We start from the raw sequence: 22,563 nt of genomic DNA, 5'->3' as shown, positions 1-22,563 counted from the left end.
TGGGCTGTCAACTCTCTGGTGCCTGATACAGCCTGAATTGATTTTCTAATTGTCTTGCCCCTACCTCCTTAATACAGTATGGTGTCTCAAATCTGGCTGTCCAAAAACCAGAGTTGTAAGGACAACTGGACATTGTTAGAATGTGCCATGCACCAATTTTAATTGAGCAAAATAAAAAAAAAATACACAACAATTTGGCTAGGGGACAAAATGGCAAAGGGGATAACTAGTAAGGCATCACACCGCATCAATGCAGCATGTAGCCGAATTGTCCACGTAGGTTTTTTTTTATTTTGCACAATTAACATTGATTCATAGCAGATTCTAAACACGTCTGCTTTTTGGACAACTCTGTTTTTCGGACAGCCAGATTTGAGACACTTTACTGTATTAAGGACTCAGTAGCAGGACATTCAGAAAATCATATTACAATCAGGCAGAGTCAACATGTTTTCGTGAAAGGAAAATTTTGATTAACAAATTTATTAGAGTTCTTTGTGGATGTTAGCAAGCATGGTGGATAAAGGGGTAGTAGTAGGTGTGGTGTATTTGGATTTCCAAAAAAGCATTTTATATGGTGCCACACAAAAGGTTACTGTACAAGATAAGGGCTCATGGTGTTGGGGATGATACATTGGCACGGACACAGTATTGGCTAACTAACAGAAAACAGGTGGTCAGAATAAATGGATCATTTTCAGATTGGCAAACCGTAACAAGTGGAGTGCCACAGGTATCAGTGAGGGTCCTCAACTATTTACAAACCATATTAATAATGGTAATGTGGCTAAATGTGATAATGATGCAAAAATAGGCAGGAAAGCAAGTTGTGAGGACGAAGAATCTGCAAAGGGATATGGATAGGTTAAGTGAGCGGGCCAAAATTTGGCAGATGGAGTATAAATGTTTTTGTTCATTCATGGGATGTTAGAGGCTTATGAGGAAAAGAACAAGCTATATTTTGAAAGCCATAGCTTCACTATGGTGAAGCTTTCTTTTTCTCAGGGGAAAAGAGTGTCAAGAAATAGGATTCCTGAGTGGAGGTTGGGAACTACAATCCTAACATGCCCTGGGGGTTTTTGCACATGCATGGATTTGGAGCAGGCAGCGCATGTGCAGCCCAGCGTTTTAGAGTTCTTTGGGCAAAATGCCCAATGCACCTGCATGGGAAGAAGTGATGTGAAAAACCTGATCATGGGGCTGAGGTGTGGGGTGTCATAACAGAAAAGTCCTAGGACAGGGCCCAGACAGAGGGGACAGAGGGAGGTCCCATAGAGGGAACCGAGGGAGAGGGGACAGGAAGAGGTTACAGAGAAGTTGAGAGAGAACCAGATGGAGGAGCAGGTACTGCTGGTAAAAACTCCAGGTAGTAAGGGCCTCGGGGAGTCCGGAAGAGATGAGAAGCTCACTGGGTCCATGCCAGAAGGGATTTGGGCTCAGAAGAATTCCTGTGAGCCATATATCACTGGGTACAGCTGGGAGACCAGAATTCAGAGAAACCCAGGGGCAGTGCTAGCTCAGTGAAGCTAGCTGTCTAGCAGAGAACTGAAATTAAATCAGTAATTAGATTAGATTAGAGTAATTAATTTCAATCTCCAAAGACTGTTCCTGGATTCCTGGCACCAACTCACAAGTGCAACTTTAGCTCTTCATGCCTGTCGAGCAGAAAACCACTGGTCCAAATGGTTACCTTTGCCCCAAAGGCCCACAGCACTTTGTCACCAACTTTCCACTGCCTTTCACTCTCCAGAGCTACTCCCAAGCCCTCACTACGTGAAGCCTGCCACAGCACTTTTATTGCTGTGTCAGGCTTCTCTTTGCTCCTCTTTCCGGTGGTTCTTACTTGTGGTCTCCCCCTGTCATTGAGGCAGTCCGAGTTGGAGCAATTTTTGGAGGGAATTCTGAGGTTAGTTCTTCAAAAGAGAAGAGTGAAGACTTGCAATCCCTCATAAGGGTGATAGTGTGGGAGATGGTAGCTTGATGGCATTGTCACTGGACCAGTAATCCAGAGACCCAGGGTAATGCTCAAATCCCACCATGGCAGATGGTGGAATTTGAATTCAATTTTAAAAAATCTGGAATTAAAAGTCTAATGATGAGCATGAAACTATTGTTGATTGTCGTAAAAACCCATCTGGTTCACCTGACCTTTAGGGAAGGAAATCTGCTGCCCTTACCTGGTCTGGCCTACATGTGACTCCAGCCCCACAGCAATGTGGTTCTCTCTTAAATGCCCTCTGAAATGGCCTAGCAAGCCACTCAGTTGTATCAAACCGCTAAAAACAAGTCAGTAAGTAAAGTAACTGAACAGACCACCCAGGAAATGACAGCACAGTTGACCCTGCAAAATCCTCCTTACGAACATCTAGGGGCTAGTGCCAAAATTTGGAGAGCTGTCTCACAGACTAGTCAAGCAATAGCCTGACATAGTCATACTCGCAGAATCATACTTTGCAGACAATGTTCCAGACGCCACTATCACCATCCCTGGGTTTGTCCTTCCGACTAGCAGGACAGACCCAGTAGAGGTGGCGGCATAGTGGCATATAGTCAGGAGGGAGTTGCCCTGTGAGTCCTCAATATCGACTCTGGACCCCATGAAGTCTCATGGTATCAGGTCAAACATGGGCAAGGAAACCTCCTGCTGATTACCATCTACCACTTCCCCTCAGCTGATGAATCAGTACTCCTCCATGTTGAATACCACTTGGAGTAATACTGGGGGGGACAAGGTCACAGAATGTGCTCTGGGTGGGGGACTTTAATGTCCAACAGTAAGAGTAGCTTGGTAGCACCACTAAAGACTGAGCTGGCCAAGTCCTATAGGACATAGCTGCTAGATTTTGTCTGTGGCAGATGGTGAAGGAACCAGCAAGAGGGAAAAACATACTTTATCTCACCTCACAAACCTGCCTGCTGCAGGCGCATCTATCCATGACAGTATCCATAGCCCTTGTAGAGACAAAGTCCCACCTTCACATTGATATTGCCCTCCATTACGTTCTGTGGCATTACCGCTGTGCTAAATGGGATAGATTTTAAACAGATCTAGCAACTGAAGACTTGATGTTGTGGACCAGCATCAGCAGCAGAATGGTACTGAACCACAATCTGTTACCTCATGGCCCAGCATATTCCCCACTCTACCATTACCACCAAGCCAGGGGCTCAACCCTGGTTCAATGAAGAGTGCAGGAAAGCATGCCAGGAGCAGCACCAGGCATACCTAAAAATGAAGTGTCAACCTGGTGAAGCTACAACACAGGAATACTTACTTGCATGCCAAACAGTATAAACAGTAAGTGATACACAGAGCCAAGCCTTTCCACAGGCAATGAATCAGATCTAAGCTTTGCAGTCCTATGTGGTCCTGTCATGAATGGTGGTGGACAATTAAACAACTGACTGGAGGAGGAGGCTCCACAAATATCCCCATCCTTAATGATGCCCAGCACATCAGTGCAAATGACAGGGCTGAAACATTTGCAACAATCTTCAGCCAGAAGTGCCAAGTGGATGATACATTTCGGTCTCCTCCGGAGGTCTCCAGCATCACCGATGTCAATCTTCAGCCAATTCGATTCACTCCACATGATCTCAAGAAATGGCTGAAGGCACTGGATACTGCAAAGGCTATTGGTCTTGACAATGTTCTGGCAATAGTACTGAAGACTTGTGCCCCAAAACTTGTCGCGTCCCTAGCCAAGCTGTTCCAGTACAGCTACAACACTGACATCTACCCGGCATTGTGGAAAATTGACCAGGTATGTCCCGTATACAAAATACAGGACAAATCCAACCTGGCCAATTATCGCCTCATCAGTCTACTCTCAGTAAAGTGATGGAAGGGGTAATCAATAAAGCTATCAAGCAACACTTGCTTAGCAATAACCTGCTTACTGACACTCGGTTTGTGTTCCGCTAGGTTCACTCAGCTCCTGACCTCATTACAGCCTTGGTTCAAACATGGATAAAAGAGCTGAGCTCCAGAGGTGAAGTGAGAGTGACTTCCCTTGAAATCAAGGCAGTATTTCACCAATTGTGGCATCAAGGAGCCCTAGCAAAACTGGAGTCCATGGGAATCGGGGGAAAGCTCTCTGCTGGTTGAAGTTATACCTAGCACAAAGGAAAATGTTTGTGGTTATTGGAGCTCAATCACCTCAGTTTGAGCACATCACTGCAGGAGTTCCTCAGGCTAGTGTCCTAGGGCCAATCAACTTCAGCTGCTTCATCCATGACCTTCCCTCCATCATAAGGTCAGAAGCGGCGATGTTCGCTGATGACTGGACAATGTTCAGCACCATTTGTGACTTCTCAGATGCTGAAGCGGTTTATGTCCAAATGCAGCAAGATCTGGATAATATCCAGGCTTGTTCTGACAAATGGCAAGTAAAACGTATGCCACACAAGTGCCAGGCAATGACCATTTCCAACAAAAGACAGTCTAACCATTGCTCCTTGACGGTCAATGGTATTACCATCGCTGAATCCCCCACTGTTAACATCCTGGGGGTTACCATTGACTAGAAACTGAACTGGGCCAGCCATATAAATACTGTGGCTACAAGAGCTGATCAGAGGCTAGGAATCATGCGACAAGTAAGTCATCTGCTGAGTCCCCAAAGCCTGTCTACCATCTACAAGGCACAAGTCAGGAGTGTGATAGAATACTCTCCACTTGCCTGGATGAGTGCAGCTCCAACAACACTCAAGAAGCTTGACACCATCCAGGACAAAGGAGCCCGCTTGATTGGCACCCCTCTGCAAACATTCACTCCCTCTACCACCTATACACAGTGGCAGCAGTATGTACCATCTACAAGATGCACTGCAGCAATTTACTAAGGCTCCTTCGACAGCAACTTCCAAACCCACAATCACTACCATCTAGAAGAGCAAGGACAGCAGACACATGGGAACACCACCATCTGGAAGGTCCCCCCCCAAGCCACTCACCATCCTGACTTGGAACTATATCGCTATTACTTCACTGTCATTGGGTTAAGATCCTGGAACTCCCCCTGCTAACACCACATGGACTGCAGTGGTTCAAGAAGGCAACTCACCACCACCTTCTTAAAAGCAATTAGTGATTGGCAATAAATGCTGGCCTAGCCAGTGACGCCCACTGTGGATGGATAAAAAAAGAGTTTTAACAAGATTGTTTAATTCACAGTGAGCTTTGACATCTAATTGGGTTGCTGAAAAATCCTTGGGTTCTGCCTTGGTCGCATCTCCATTTATTGTGCAGTGTAGTGCCAATTAAGGCTTGCCCCGCATGATGCCCGGCGGGAAGCGCTATGCACTTCCTGTGCAGGCAGGGGGGATTCCCCAAATGTGAGAGTACGCTCTTTCACGCATGCGCACGAAAGAGTGCACATCTCCTTGAGGCTAAGTGCTGCCACAGGGAGATCACTGACAGCTGTATAAACATTAAAAATAGAAAAAAAATCCTTAACATGTCCCCCTCATGTGACAATGTCACACGAGATGGGACATGTTAATAAATTTCACTAAAACTTCATTACACTTTTTTAAGCCCTACATGAAACCTCATCCCGCCGGTGGTTTCATGTTTTTTCAGAAGCCTGCTGGGGCTCCTGGCCTGCCCACCAACCTTAAGTTGGACGGGCAGGTCCTTTAAATGTTTTAATGATCCTGTCAATGGCCTCAATTGGCCATTGACAGGTCGGCGGGCCCGCAGCTGATTTCGCTGTCCGCCCGCCTTCCTGAAGATTTAAATGGGGTGGGATGATGTCGGGAGTTCCCCTTGACGTCATCCTGCGTCATTTTGTGCGTCGGCGAGCAGGCTCTGCCCCCTGCTTGCTGGCGGCAAAATTCAGCCCATGTACCTCATGTTAATTCTGAATGTTAGAGCATAAGATAGATGTGGTAAATTGTTTTATCTTTCTGTTCTTGTATAATAATGTTTTTTTTTGTTCAAAACCATGGGATCTTGTGGTTTTATTCTCTTAGGAAGTACCTGAGATCTCAAACTTTATCTACTTTAAACAAAAGGTTACTGGTCCCTAATCAGATTTTACCAAAAACTTGGGAATATGGTCCAAGATCATCACCTAAATTGAGGGCTCTTGAGGGATTTCGAATCCACGGGCAGATACAAGTGCTGCGACTTGCCGAGGTTCAGGCTTACAAGATTTACACGGTGACTTTTACTGTACTTATTGAAAAGCAGAATAGCTTCGTAAATTGCTACCACTTTTCTGGAGCTGGGAGATTGATGCCTGAATGATTTGCAAGAATTAACCAAAGATTAGGTTAATCACATTTTTAGAAGGGTTAAAGTTAGAGTTAATAATAGGGGCTAAGAAAGCAGAAATAATTGAGATAATAACATAGCATCTGGAAGAAGGAAAAGTTAATCCAGGTAGCAATTCAGTTAAGGTGGCTAGAATTTAGTTGCAGATGAAGCAGCTCGAGACAGAAAAAGAAATGAAAAAGCTCAAATTGAAAAAAGACGAAAAAGAAGAGAGAGAGATGTTAAAGCTTGAATTTGAACTCCTGAGAGAGAAGTTAGCAAGATAGGTAAAAGATAAGGCAAGAAACAGAGTGCTTCAAAGATAGAAAGTAATCAGAAAGTATGATCTAGCTTGAAAAGTGCTTAGGTCATGGGATGAAAGAGAGTCTAATAGTTTGGATGATGTGTTGAGTTCCACTCCGAGCTTTGATATAACAAAGAATCTTCACCTAGTGCCTAAGTTCACTGAGGGTAGAGCTGAGAGATATTTTATCTCATTTGCAAAGATGGCTACTAAGCTAAAGTGGCCAAAGGACACATTGGATTCCAATTTTGCAGAGCATTTTGTTGGGAAACTATATATTTGTATTCTAACCTTTTGGCAGAATAATCCTCAGATTATGAGGCAGTTAAAACTGCAGAATTTAATGCTTACGAGTTTACCCTTGAAGTATATCAGTTGAAATTTTGGACTTTAAAGAAGAGGCCGAATGAAATATTTGTAGAATTTGCTAGGGAGAAAGGAATGTTGTGGGACCGATGGTTTCAGGCACTAAAACTTGAACAGAATTTGAGATGGTAAGAGAGTTAATGATATTGGAAAAATTTCAAAACAGTATTCCAATAGCTATCAGGTCACATCTGGAAAACACAAGGTTTCCAAGGTAAGGGAAGTGGCAGTTCTGGCAGGTGAATACGATATATCACATAGGCAGCTAGGCGACAATAGGTTTTCATTTGGAAACCCACAGGGAAGCTGGAGGAATAGAAAAAAGAGTCTATCTTTGGAAAGAAGGCAGACGCTGTTTCAGTTAATGAAAAATGATAGGGCAGAATTTTCCCGTTAGTGTGCGGGGTCGGGCACGTCACCACGCGCCATCACAATGTTTTGTTTCCGGGTGCTACGTCTTGGTGCTGCCCCATCCCTGGGAGTGGCATCTGAGACAGCCTGCTGACTCTGCTGTCCTGTTAGCTTTGATGACCTTGGTGGTCGTCCTCTGGCCGTGGAGCCTGTGCTGGCCCCGCCTGGGAGGGATCTGCCAGTTCCACAGCTGGCATTTCCCCAGCTGTCACAACCTCACTGGATGCTACGGTCACTGGGAGAGATGAGGAGGAGCTGCCGCCCTCATCCAGAGTGCCTTGAGAGGTGCCCGCAGGGATGACAGGCAGCTGCTGTGCCAATGTGAGGTTGCTTTGGACCTCCATGCTCACTGTGGATGGATGGGCACTGAGCTGGGAAACTTGGTGCCCACACCATCTCCCACACTGGCACTGACCAGCTGAGGTTAATGCTGATGTGAGGGCTTGCTGGTCAGAGTGCATCCCCAGGAAGCCCTGATGGGTCTCCTGGGGGAGCCTCTCCACGAGAGTTGCCACTCTCACCATGGAGGATGCATTGCGCTCAGACATGTGGCTCATTGCTTCGGCGAGCGTCCGTATAGACTCCTCCACCACGGAGACCAAGCCAAGCATAGCCTCATGTATCTCCACCAGAAGCTCCTGCACACCCAGCCGCATTTCCTGCATTTGCTGCGTCGCGGACGACTCCAGAGGCACATCTTCAGGCACCAACTGAGCATGTGCCTGGTCCCCTGCAGTCCTCCAACTGCTGGTGCCATGGGCACTCCCTGTCTCTGCCAGCTCCTCCAGTGACAGTGAAGTGCCCTCACCGTTGTGCCCCAGGACACTAGCCAATGTTCTAACTCCCACCGAGGTGCTAGTATCTGCGCTGGTACCTGCCTGACGGGGATGGTGTGACGCTGGTGAGACTTCAGGCCTCTCAGGTGTGAGAGGGGGCCTCTGTGGCTCCTCCTCCTGGCCCTGCTCCAATGATGTTGAAACAAAGAACAAGGATGTTGGATCAGTTAATGTGGAAAAAATGATAAATTGCATCCGTGTCTCAGGATCATTATTTGCTCATCCTTCCATAAGCAATGGTCAAGCCATGTTGCAAAATTAAATCACTTAACATTCAGCACTGCCATGGCTGTTGGGAGAACAATCCTGACCTCACTGCTGGGCATACATACCTGGCTGTGGCACCCCAGCCTCACCGACACCAGTGGACCTGGGCGCATGGCACCTCTCCAAATCCAGGGCCTCCTGCTCAAATTGGCTGAGAATGGAGATCTGCGCCTGGCCACCACCAGTCCTCACACACTCTGCAGCATTATGAGCATTCTTCTCCTGAAAATGAGAGAAGAGCATTGATTAATGCAAATTGTACATGGACTCTGCTCGCGCATGGCTCACCCCAACCAGAGTGGGACATATCAGTGCTCCAATGCCTCCTTATCCCGCTGCTGCTGAACACTCAAACAAAGGTGCTAGGCCTGTACCCCACCCCCTCACCCTCCTCCGCCTCGGCCACATGCTGCCTACATCACATTAGGCGCCACATAGTATATAATTTCATAGCAAGGAGCCTCAGCACGTGAAGTGCAGAGGGCAGCAGATGGTTTGTTGCCACGCCACCTTGAAGCTCTTCTCCCAGTATATCATCACCCTGACTTTGACATGTCCTGGAGTTCCAGCACTGCGCCTAGGTGCAGCTCCTCCAGGTTACCCCCAAAACAGTCAAGTAAATCTCAGTGCACCACATGCTGCGGGTGCAGAACCCATATCTTCACCACCCTCTCAGGCTGACTTCGGCATGGGCAGTATCTGCTGGCCCATCTCGCGAAGGACATACGTCATCAATGATTCAATGCAGTCACTACACTCAGACTTGCGGGGGTGCGGGCAACGGGTCGGAAAGCCAACCTGCTGGGTTAAGTGACCAATGCTAATATTGTCCTCACCCTTCCAGAGCAAAAGTCATTGAAGTGCTTGCGACACTGGATCCAGGTGCGCCACGCCATGTCGTGGGAGCTCACCACCTCCACCACCTCCTCCCAGGCACGTTTTGTCATGTGAGGAGGCCTCCTCCTTCTGCCCTGGGGAACCAACATCTCCCGTCATGCTGCCACCACCTCGAGGAGGGCAGCAAGGCTGCCATTGGAAAAACGAGGGGCACACTGGCCTGGCCTGCCCCGATGGCCTACCCTCCGGCCTGGCCTGCCCCGATGGCCTACCCTCCGGCCTGGCATGCCCCGATGGCCTACTCTCCGGACTTGCATAACCACCATTGCTCCTCTGCAGAGCCCTTCTCCCAGCCATTGTGAGCAGCCTTTCCAAGGCTGCCAGGCCTTCATTTATACAGGCTGCCGGGTCACCATTGGACCCGGCGGGCTGAGCGCGCCCACCGACGCCCACCCATTCCGGCTATGCACAGGAGTTGTGAACAATGCCAGGCAGGCCTTAATTGGCCCACCCGCGTGGAATGGTGGCATGGACCCTATCACATGCAGCAATCAGGCCCGCGCTCGCTCCCACTTTGTCCCCCCACCCCCATCCAGAAAATCCCACCCATCGTGTAGACAATAAAAGCGATTTAAGGAAGCCTGTATATTTTCATTGCTGTAACCCAGGGCATGTAAAAGCAAATTGTTGGCGGCTGAATGTTAAATCAGTGTCAGCAAAATGGATGCTTAAGGAGTCAGAAAAGGAGGTACCAGTAAAGGAAACGGGTGTTAAAAAACTGTCACTGGTGCAAATGCACAGGAATTTGCACAGGAAAAGCTGCACCAGAAAGCAAAACTTGTGAGAAAGCCATCACTTCTAATGTTTTTGCAGTAGGAATAGATAGACCTGAAAAAAAAATAAGGGGTTTATATTAGAAGGGGAAAGCACTCCATTTTTGTCCAAGAAAGAGCCTAGAAAGTACCTTAGAGGTACTGGTTCGGCTCAGAGCTTATTGTTAGCAAAAGATTTAGACCTTTCTTCAAAAGGTTTGCTGAACAAAAAATGTTAATACAGGGTATGGATAGGAAGTGCGTGTCGTTCGCATTACATAAAGCAAACCTGAATTGTGCTCTAATGAAGGGGCCTTGTGTGGTTGGCATTGTTTCTGAATTACACATTAAAAATATCAACTTTATATTTGGCAATAAAATAGGACGGTTTTTCCACAACCTGGAACAGGGTGTCACAGTTCTGAAGTTGTTCCTGTGACTAAAAATAAGGACCTCTTTGTGATCTCGTTGGGCCAAGAACTGACTCAAGAAAAAAATACTGATGTATCCACCTCAGTAAAGAACGGTACAGAGACTGTGCAAAGGTCTGCAGAATTGCCAAGTGAAGCTTTCAACGGGAATGGCTGAGGCCTCAAGGTGACCTTAGGTGGTTAATGATACATGATACCAAACCAAAAATGCTGGCCAATGTTGAGATGCAGGATACAGCATCAAGAATCCAGTGGATGTTTAACAAAAGGATTTTTAAAATCCCAAACTGATTAGAATGATGTGTTTTGTGACTTGTGTGGAAGACTCAAAATATTGGAAAGAAAAATAAAAGTCCAGAATGAGGAAGTAGAACTTTGGATCGCTCAGATAGAACTAAATAAGACCTGTTCAGAATGGGATCAGGAGAATCAGAAAGATCTTAAAATGTTCAAAGATCAAACCAAGCAAGAATACCAAACCCTTTTCGGTGAACATAAAAAGCATCTCAATAACATCCTAAAAGAAATTTCAATCAGAGGCGAAAGGAATTGTTGGTGCACAAAGAAGCCATTTTGACTTTATTGTCTCAAATGAGGATTTACCACGTTTCAGTTCAGAAAAAGAGCTTAAAGACATAATTATGCTTACAGCTAACAAAAAAGGCAACAATTTGGCTGTGGGCTTAACTATAACATTACTTGCCAAGTTAAAGAATGGACATAAGGGAAAAAAACCTCACAGGCTCTGAGTTATGATTGTTTGATGATATTTAACTCCTGCTAGTCCTACTTGTCACATTTGCTTGCTTTTGTTTGGGTTAACTTTGCAAAAATGATATTTTGGAAAAATGAAAAGATTATCTGTACAGTATGTAATAAGATATTTGTTAGAGGTTTATGAGGAAGATAACTTGTTGCATTTTCAAAGCCATTGTAAAGAAACCTTCACTATGGTGAAGCTTTCTTTTTCTCAAGGGAAAAAGGTATCAAGAAATAGCAACTTACCTGATTTCTGAGTGGATGTTGGGAACTATAAGGCCCAACAATCCCAAAACCCTGGGAGTTTCTGCACATGCACAGATTGAAAGTGGGTGGCATATGTGCAGTCCTCTTTGTGATCCCGTTGAGCCAAGAATTGACTCAAGAAAAAATATTAATGTATCCACCTCAGTAATGGATAGAACAGAGGCTTCCCATCAATACCCTGTATTAATATTTTTATTCAGCAACCTTTTGAAGAAAGGCCCTAAATCTTTGCTAACAATCAGCTCTGAGCGGAACCAGTGCCTCTCAGGGTAACAATCTTTCTAGGCTCTTTCTTGGATAAAAATGGAGTGCCTTCCCCTTCCAAACTAAACCCTTTCTAATTTTTTTCAGTTCTATCTATTCCTATTGCATTTTAGAGTTCTTTGGGCCAGGATCAAGTGCCTAGTGCACCTGTATGGAAAGAAACAACATGAGTAATCAATTCATGGGACCCAGGGTGGGCACCATAACGGAGGAATCACTGGACAGGGAGAGGGGATAGGGAGAGTCCCAGAGAGAGAGAGAAAGAGAGAACTGGGGAGAGGAGCAGGTGCTGCAGGTATGCACTATGTTGCATTCGACCACAATTTGCCTGTTAGTTCACATGTAACACATGTTAATTCTGAATGTTATAGTATAAGATAGATATTGTAAATTGTTTTATCTTTCTGAACTTGTGAAATTTATTTTGTTTGTTTAAAAACTGTAATGTTCAGCTTTATTCTCTTAGTAAGTACCTGGGATCTCAAAATTTGTCTACTTTAAACAACAAGTTACTGGTCCCTAACTGGATCTTACCAAAAACTTGAGGAGTCTGGTCAAGAATCATAACAGAATAGAAAAGCAGAATATTATTTAAATGGAGAGAAACAGCAGCATGCTGAAGTACAGAGGGGTCTAGGTGTCCTTGTAAATGAATCCCAAAAAGTTAGCTTATGGGTACAGCAAGTAATTAGGAAGGCAAATTGATTGTTGACCTTTATTGCAAAGGGATAGAATATTAAGGTAGGGATACAAATGTACAGGGCATTGCTGAATACCTAGAACACTGTGACTCATACTGAGAGTCATATTGGACTCAGAATCATCCCAGATTGCACTAAGTGAGGTAGCAGGTGAGTAAAATGATGTTTTACCCGCTGGCCGCAATGGCAGCTTCTCATGGCGTATTATCCCAAACCTGCTGTGTTAATTATGCATTCCTGGGAAACACAGCGTTTCCAAGCAGGTGGGCTCTCGTTTTCCTGCTACACCATCACCTCGCCGCTTCATCACGCTGGATGCTATATTTAAAGTGCAGCCATGCGCACGCCTCTCAGTGCTTCCAGCCCATGACTATTGCATAGAAGACATGGCCCCAAAAGGCAAGAAGCCTGCAGCCCCCAGGTTCAATGATGCATCACTTGAGCACCTTTTCGATGCAGTGGAGGCTCGCCGTGATATCCTGTATCATGTTTCTGGCCGAAATGTGGGCAGCAACATCAATAATCCAGTTTGGGAGGTGGTGGTGGTCATGCCCTATGAAAGAGGACAGCCACTCAGTGCTGCAAGAGGATGAATGATCTCCTCCGTTCCATCAGAGTAAGCCTCATCACTCTCAACTCACACACTCACAAACCCATCACACATCCACAGGGCCTTCACTCACTGCCAGTAAGGATCTGGATCATTCCTGTGCTGACAGTGGGGTTGGTAGTACTCTACCAAGTGAGGATCCAGCAGTGCAATATCCATCAGACAACCATTCTGTGAGAGATGTGTCCTGTTTCACAGGCTACGGCCATGCAATATTTATCTCCCTTTGCTTTTGCAAGCACATCTGGGAAACTGCCAAGAGAGACCACAACCCAGGGCCTCTAATCAAGTCCCGAGGGAAACTCAGGAGAGGAATCTGCTGAAACCTGCCCTGAAGTCCCATCATAGTGCTCACCTACACCCTCCACCAGCGCAGAGACACACTTCTCAGTGGGACCTACCTTTAACATAGCTTGGGATCACAATCTGGTAAGCACATCGCACTTTCTGATCCATGGTGGCAAGGTGTTCCCAGGTGTCTGGCACTCGGAAGACTGCTGGAGGCCAGAAATTTTCTGACTCCGAGTCAGTTGATGGGCCTCTGGATTCGGTCATGTCACAGTTGCTGGAGCTGCAAAGGCAAGCTCAGGAACATCAGGAAGGGATGTCTGCTGCACTCCTCAAATGGGAAGGCATGATGGAGGAGTCTGTTTGCCTTCAGGCTGAGGTGATAGCACTGGCATCCCAATGCACTGAGGTCAAGACTGGTAGGATGGTGTCTGCCATGGAGACCTTGGTCCAGGACATTGCTCCTGCACTGCTGTGCGGGCTGAACTCCATCACTGACGCCATAGTTGGCCTCCAACAGTGTGTATGTGAGAGGGGTGCAGGGCAGCTCGATCTCACTCCAGCTACCCCCTTCTCCTCAAGGTGTCAGCTTGGGCCCTTGTGCACCCATAGGGAGGAAGATCAGCCAGTGTACCCTATGGAGCCATCCATCCAGGTGACTCTGGGAGTGTCCGGCCCATTCGATGCCAGGGCCACACAGCAGGACCCTGAAAGCAGGCCAGGGCCCTCCAGGTCTCAGCCCTCCAGAGAACGCCTGCCAAAGTCAGCTGGCTGCCTCCACCTCTGCTGTGGATGTCTGGGAAGAACCAAGACATAGCGGCAAGGTAGGAAAGTTAGGAAGATGTAGTTGCTCTTTCCGACAATGGTATCTGCCAATATCCTTTTAGCAAGTCAATTTTTGTGATAAATTTCAATTGTCTCAGTTTCTCAATGCAATCTTCCAGCCATGGTATAGGCTAGGAATCCACTTTTGTCACTGCATTCACCTTTCGATAGTCCACACACAGTCATTGTGTTCCATCTGGTTTCAGTACCAGCCCAATAGGCGGACTTCAGTTACTGCCACTAGACTCAATTATATCATTTTTAAGCATGAAGTCAGTTTCTTTCTGTACTTGTGATAACTGCCATATTTAATCTATAAGGATGGTGCCTTATTGAAGATGAAGCCTGTACAGACACATCATTTATAGCTAAATCTGTCTTCCCCAACTTATCCCCACAAATAGGTTTATGTGACTGCAATAGCTTTTCCTAATCACTTTGACACTTGTTTGGAAGGTCACTCAATATTTAATTTAAATTTTCAAGCACCCCCTCATTATCTAATTTGATTAGAGGAAAATCAATTTCAGAGTTCTGCACTTCTACCATTTTCTCATTATTTACCACCACTAACAACTCCTTTTGGTCCTCTTCCCTGTCAAAGTACTTTTTAAGCATATTTACATGACACATCCTCTGCTTCTTTCTTCTGTCTGGAGTACTTATTAAATAATTTACTTCACTCAATTTCCTTTCAATCCTGTAAGGCCCACTAAATCTTGCCTTTAATGCATCACCTAGTACTCGTAACAGAACTAACACTTTCTTGTCTGCCTTCATTTTCATTACTTGCCGTGGCATTTTTAAGTGTTCCCTAGCCAACTCACATGCTCTGTTCAATCTTTCTCTGAAATTTGATACATGATCCAGGAGGGTAATTTCTGGATTTTGACCCACCAATTTCCCATAAATCAATTTCAGTGGTCCCCTTGCCTTGTGACCATAAACTAGTACAAAAGGGCTAAGACCAATTGCTGCATTAGGAGCATCTCTAATAGCAAATAACAAAAATGGAATTCCCCATCCCAATTCTGTGGATAATCCTGACAGTACACTCTCATCGTAGTTTTTAAAATTTGATGCCACCGTTCCAAAGCCCCTTGTGACTCTGGATGACAAGCTGCTGACTTAAGTTGTTTTATCCCAAAACTGGTCATTACTTCTTTAAACAGCTGTGACATACAATTTGAACACTGATATAATTGTACTTCTTTAGGTAAACCATATCTCATAAAAAATTTAATTAACTCTCCCACAATCTACTTACTTGTAATATTTCGTAAAGGTATTGCTTCATGAAACCTGGTTGACACATCCATTGTTGTCAGTAAGTGCTGATTTCCACTTTTAGCCTTAGGGAGGGGCCCTGGTAAATGGTTCTTCAAATGCTGGTATTGGGATTAAAGGTGCCAGCTTAATCACTACTTCTGGTTTCCCTATTACTTGACATGTGCAACATCATTCTACAGAATTTGACTACATCCCTATGCAATCGTGGCCAAGAAAAATGTTTCTGTACTTTTGCCTGTGTCTTTCTAATTCCTAACTGTCCCCCATTGGATTTTCATGAGCAATTCTTAGAATCTCATTTCTATACCCTAATGGGATAACAATCTGATGCACCTCCCTCCAGCTTTCATTTGCTGAAACATGATATGGCCTCCATTTTCTCATTAAAATATCACCCTTAAGGTAATAACATACTGAAATATATTTTGCTTCTGTTTCTGAATGAGATGCCTGATATAACTGTTAATTGCAGATCATTTTTCTGTAACTCCACTAACCTCCTTATGTTAAACACTTCAGCTGAATTATCCTCCTGAACAATGTTATCAAATATTGTGCCAGTTAATTGGATTTTAACACCTTCTCCTTGCCTTTGAACTGCCTGCCCTTCTTGTTTTACTTGTTTCAGCCTGTGTACCTGTGACCTCATTATCACCCAACCTGGAAACAGTCCAGGGTGCTCCTCCTGTAACAATTCTGTTGAAAAGATTTCTACAGGCTGCTCAACTACCATAGACATCACCCACATTTGTGGTCCAGCTATATCATTACCCGGAATAAATTGAACCACTGCTATGGGTAATTTTCCACTACTCCAACAATAACTTTGCTTGTTTTCCATTTACTTTTTAAATTTACCCTGCAAAAGGGGATAGGTTTAGCATCTCCTTAAACCCCACTTATTATCACCTGTTCCTGCAATATTCCCTCTGCACAACAAATGTCACCATCCCACAACATTAAGGATTGACTAGCCCTATGTCTCTTAAAATTTTAACATCTTTACCTACTCCACCCTGTACACATGGAAAGACTTTTCTTTCACACACACACGATCTTTAAACATTTCTGCAACCTTCTTCTTGGAATTATCTTGGGTAAACTGTGAACATGTTCCCACTTCTTTACCTATCACTGATTCTCCCTGTTTTATCTGTACACACATCATTGTTTTTTTCCTATGCCTGAACCTCTGAACCCACAATACCTTTACTTCCAGAACTTTTCTGCACCCCAATTCCAACAGATTTTTCCTGCAATTTCCAACACGCTGACTTTGTGTCCCCCCCTTTATTACAGTAAAAACACCCCAATTTTCAAATGTCACTCTTACCCTCAGCACCTTCCTTTTTATTCTGAGAAAAAACTTCCTGGGAATTTGCAGTTAGTCTTTCTCTTCCCTGACTATTTACCTTTCACCTTCTCACTTTCTATCCTTTTCAGATTTAAAAGGGTGACAAAAAAAAGGTTTAGATCTATGAACCATCTCATAATCATCATCTATCTCTGCTGCTTGCCTTACAGTTTAAACCCTCTATTCCTCCACATGAGTTCTCACTACTGAAGGGGTTGAATCTTAAAATTCTTCCAAAAGAACTATTTCCCTAAGAGCTGCATATGTTGTGTCTATTTTTAATGCCCATATGCACCGGTCAAAATTATTTTGTTTCACTCTTTCAAACTCAAATTAAGTTTGTCCAGGCTGTTTTCTCATGTTTCTAAATTTCTGCCCATATGCTTCAGGATCCAACACATATGCACTCAAAATAGCCTTTTTCATCGCATCATAATTCACCAATACTTCTTCAGACAGCAAAGCAAAAAGCTCATGCGCTCTACCCACACTTAGGCTGTAACAATAATGCCCAGTAGTCCTGTGGCCATTTTATCTGTTTAGCTACCTTCTGAAATGAAATAAAGAATGCTTCAGTATCTATTTCCTCAAACTTTGGAAGAGCTTGTACAAATTTAAACATCTCCCCCCTGGAGATAAGTTATTTCTCATCTCCTGGCATCTCTTTTTTAACTGCCAACATTTTCAATTGGAGTTTTCTCTTTCTCTCTTTTTCTCTTTCCTCCTTCTTTGTCTTCACAATTTCTAACTCTCTTTCCTGTTTTCATTCTCTCTCCTGCCTTTCTGCCTGTTACCTTTGGAATGCCCTGTCTCTTTCCTTTGCTTCTAATTTGAGTTTTTTCAGTTTTTTTGCTTATTCAATTTCAAGCGTCTTCATTTGTAACTGAAGACACACTACCTCCAGCTATGACTCACTAGTGCCAGGTAGCACTTCCAACTGTAGATGCTGTGCTATACCTTTAATTATGTCTGATTTCCTAGCCCCCATAGGTAACCCCAATTGTAATTTATCCACCAACTCTGTTAGCTTACTTTTGGTTACTTTTGGTAACCCAATCAGAGTTATATCTTTTACTTCCAAAGAGGATTCAGCCGTGGTTACAGCCACTTTTGCCGTCTCATCATTTATAAAAACCCTCACCAACTCCTGAATTCAAAGTGCTTCTCATATTTGTAACCTTAACATTCACCAATCCCAAACCAATCAAGGAATTACAAATATTATCCCACCAAAAGCCTCTAAGTGTTATGTCACAGCAGTCGGTAAAGTCTGAATTGTTTAAATCCTAGAGGGAAATGTGAACAACTGTCATAACCTATATTTTCAACTGGTATGTTTAAGATGCAGCTTTGAGTTCAGGAATAAGATCACTGAGCCCTTATTTATTTTAACTTTTATTAATTTAACAACAAATTAAACACACACTTGTCTACAAATTACTTCCATAATAATTTTTAAACAAATCCCCAAATTAATAACTCCTGGGTAAATCTTCACCAAGGCAACAGTAACCCATAGACTTTAAACACACACCAGGCAAAGCACATTTGACCTAACAAATTCAAAATGAGGTCCCTTTCAATTTGGTTCCTTTGTATATACAGTTGTAGGCTTACAGGCTGGCTAGATTTTAAATGCTTCTGATTGACACACACAAACTCCTTCCTGTTTATACCTAGCTTCCCCTTTGAATGTAAATTTTCCATTGTATTACTAGCATTTATTTAATTTTAACTCTCCTAACAATAATCCTTTCATTCCGCCAATTTTATTAGTAATGTAAGCAAATTGCTTGGCATCTCCCAGCTAGGTGCAAGATTTTAACCATTCTTTTGAATGGTTAATTCAACAAATGAAATTTACACTTTACCTTCTCTTCCTTACATTTATCTAATTAACATCTCAAAACTATAATACATCAAAGCAGCCAGACTAGCTGGCTTTAATCCAATTATGGCACACAAAAACACACACAGAAGGAAGAATTTTTGGGTCGATGAGTGGGGGGGGGCAGGGCCCACTTGCCAATGCATAAAATGATGCTTGGTGCCGTTGGGATGGATTTTCAGTTCAGCGGGCACGCAGCCGAGTCAGCTGCGCGCCTGCCGAACTGTCAAAGGCCATTTAAATATAAATTAAAACAATAACATGAGCTGCCTGTCCAACCTTAAGGTTGGCGGCATGTGAAGAGCCCAGGCGGCCTTCATATTTTGCATGACACCTCATCCACAGGTGGGATAAGGTTTCATGAAGAGTTTACTAATTAAAAATAAAGAATTTTCAAAAAGTTGATAAACATATCCCAGCCCATGTGACGCTGTCACATGAGGGGACATGTCTAAATAATTTTCTTCTGACTTTAATAAAAACTTATATTTCGAATTTAATCTCCCTGAAGCACGGAGCTGCCTCAAGGAGATCTCTGCGCTCTTTCGCGCACATGCCCCGACTCAGAGAATCCACCCCTGCCTGGACAGGGAGCACTCAGTGCTTCTGGGTGTGTGTCACGCTGGGCAGGCCTTAATGGGCCCACCCACATAAAATGGCGGTGTGGACCCGATCAGGGGCGCCGATTGGGTTCGCACCCACCCTCGCACAACCTCCCCGACGGGGGGAAATTTCTGCCCATAGAAACATTGACACAGACCCTATTATAATTCCAATTTAAAATAATTTCAAATAACATTAGAGGCATTAATATCTCTTCATGGCAATCAAATGCTTTTAAAGTTTCATGGCTGCATCTCTATGATATGGCCCTGATCATAGGGCGCAAGTGAGCTGCCATTGGCCAGACAGGAGTCAGACATTCTCAGAGGCTATGTGAAGATCAATGGAGTGTCCTCACTGCATGTGATCATCATTCTCCTGCAATCAAGTGACTATTAGGGCCTCCACTGTATCTCCATGATAGGAGCCTTATCACAGAGGGTATGTGTGCTGCCATAAGCCAGACTGGAGTCAATTTTTAAAAATTCATTCACGGGATGTGGGCTTTGCTGGCTGGGCCGGCATTTATTACCTATCCCTAGTTGTCCTTGAGAAGATGGTGGTGAGCTGCCTTCTTGAACCGCTGCAGTTTGGGGGAGGCAGTGGCGTAGTGGTATTGTCGCTGGACTAGTAATCTAGAAACCAAGGGTAATGCTCTGGGGACCCGGGTTGAATCCCACCACGGCAGATGGTGGAATATGAATTCAATAAAAATCTGGAATTAAAAGTCTAAGGATGGCCATTGTCGATTGTTGTAAAAACCCATCTGGTTCACTAATGTCCTTTAGGGAAGGAAACCTCATCTGATCTGGCCTATATGTGACTCCAGGCCAACAGCAATGTGGCTGACTCTTAAATGCCCTCTGAACAAGAGCAATTAGGGATGGGCAATAAATACTGGCCAGGCCAGTAATGCCCACATCCCATGAATGAATAAAGCCCATGTGTTGTAGATACACCCATTGTGAAGGGCATTCCAGGATCTTGACTCAGCAACAGTGAAGGAACTGCAATATATTTCCAAGTCAGAATGGTGAATGACTTGGAGGGGAACTTCCAGGTGGTGGTGTTCCCAACTATCTGCTGCCCTTCTCCTTCTAGGTGGTAGTAGTCGTGGGTTTGGAAGGTGCTGCCAAAGGAGCCCTGGTGAATTCCTTCAGTGCATCTTGTAGATGGCACACACTGTGCGTTGGTGGTGGAGGGAGTGAATGTTTGTGGATGTGGTGCCAATCAAATGGACTGTTTTGTCCTGGACGGTGTCCAGCTTCTTCAGTGTTGTTGGAGCTGCACTTATCCAGGCAAATGGGGAGTGTTGCATCACACTCCTGATTTGTGCCTTGTGGATGGTGGACAGGCTTTGGGGAGTCAGGAGGTGAGTTACTTGTCGCACGATTCCTAGCCTCTGACCTGCTCTTGTAGCCACAGTATTTATATGAATAGTCCAGTTCAATTTCTGGTCAATGGTAGCACCCAGGATATTGATAGTGGGGTACTCAGTGATGGTCATGCCATTGAACATCAAGGGGCGATGGTTGGATTCTCTCTTGTTTAAGACGGTCATTGCCTGGCACTTGTGTGGGCGTGAATGTTACTTGCCACTTGTCAGCCCAAACCTGGATATTGACTCGGTCTTCCTGCATTTGGACATGGAATGCTTCAGTATCTGAGGAATTGCAAATAGTGCTGAACATTGTGCAATCGTCAGTGAACATCCCCACTTCTGATCTTATAATGGAAGGAAGGTCATTGATGAAGCAGCTGAAGATGATTGGGCCTAGGACACTACCCTGAGGAACTCCTACAGTGAAGACCTGGAACTCAGATGACTGACTTCTAACAACCACAACCATCTTCCTTTGTGCTAGGTATGACCCCAACCTGCGGAGTGTTTTACCCCCTGATTCCCATTGACTCCAGTTTTGCTAGGGCTCCTTGATGCCACACTCGGTCAAATGCTGCCTTGATGTCAAGGGCAGGCACTCTCACTTCACCTGGGGAGTTCAGCTCTTTTGTCCGTGTTTGAACCAAGGCTGTAATGAGGTGCGGAGCTGAATGGGCCTGGCCGAACCCAAACCGGGCATCAGTGAGCAGGTTATTGCTAAGCAAGTGCCGCATAATAGCACTGTTGATAACGCTTTCCATTACTGTACTGATGATCGAGAGTATACTGATGGGGTGGTAATTGGCCAGGTTGGATTTGTCCTGCTTTTTGTGTACAGGACATACCCGGGCAATTTTCCACATAGCTGCGTAGATGCCAGTGTTGTAGCTGTACTGGAACAGCTTGGCTAGGGGCGCGGCAAGTTCTGGAGCACAAGTCTTCAGTACTATGGCCGGAATATTGTCAGGGCCCATAGCCTTTGCAGTATCCAGTGCTTTCAGCTGTTTCTTGCTATCACTTGGAGTGAATCGAATTGGCTGAAGACTGGCATCTGTGAGGCTGGGGACCTCCGAAGGAGTCTGAGATGGATCATCCATTCGGCACTCCTGGCTGAAGATTGTTGTGAATGCTTCAGCCTTATCTTTTGCACTGATGTGCTGGGCTCCTCCATCATTGAGGATGGGGATAGTTGTGGAACCTCCTCCTCCAGTGAGTTGTTTAATTGTCCACCACCATTCACGGCTGGATGTGGCAGTACTGCAGAGCTTAGATCTGATCTGTTGGTTGTGGGATCGCTTAGCCCTGTCTATCACTTGATGCTTAAGCTGTTTGGCATGCAAGTAATACTGTGTTATAGCTTCACCAGATTGACACCTCATTTTTAGGTATGCCTCGTGCTACTCCTGGCATGCTCTCCTGTACTCTTCATTGAACTGTGGTTGATCCCCTGGCTTGATGGTAATTGTAGAGTGGGGAATATGCTGGGCCATGAGGTTACAGATTGTGAATGAGTACAATTCTTCTGCTGCTGATGGCCCACAGTGCTTCATGGATGCCCAGTCTTGAGTTGCTAGATCTGTTTGAAATCCATCCCATTTAGCATGGTGGCAGCGCTGCACAGCACGATGGAGGATATCCTCAATGCAAAGGCAGGACTTCACCTCCAAAATGACTGTGCGGTGGTCACTCCTGTCATGGACAGATGCATCCACGTGGCAGGCAGGTTGGCGAGGATGAGGTCGAATATGTTTTTCCTTTTTGTTGGTTTCCTCACCACCTGCCGCAGAACCGGTCTAGCATCTATGTCATT

At 44.9% G+C, this 22,563-nt stretch overlaps 1 protein-coding gene across 1 annotated transcript in view; it reads right to left on the bottom strand.

The window, feature by feature from the left end:
* LOC121290432 (NXPE family member 3-like) overlaps positions 1 to 22,563 on the bottom strand; it is a 73,671-nt gene that overhangs the window by 32,086 nt on the left and 19,022 nt on the right. Inside the window, exons 2-3 of the mRNA XM_041210869.1 lie at positions 6,078 to 6,245; positions 1,691 to 1,913 (exon numbers count right to left, since the gene is read on the bottom strand). Of these exons, the coding sequence (XP_041066803.1) occupies positions 1,691 to 1,913; positions 6,078 to 6,245 (391 nt within the window). The remainder of the gene's footprint in view (positions 1 to 1,690; positions 1,914 to 6,077; positions 6,246 to 22,563) is intronic.

This window comes from Carcharodon carcharias, chromosome 18 (assembly GCF_017639515.1).
Source record: "Carcharodon carcharias isolate sCarCar2 chromosome 18, sCarCar2.pri, whole genome shotgun sequence".
In the NCBI taxonomy this organism is placed as follows: Eukaryota; Metazoa; Chordata; class Chondrichthyes; order Lamniformes; family Lamnidae; genus Carcharodon; species Carcharodon carcharias.
This window is presented reverse-complemented; position numbering and strand designations above follow the sequence as displayed.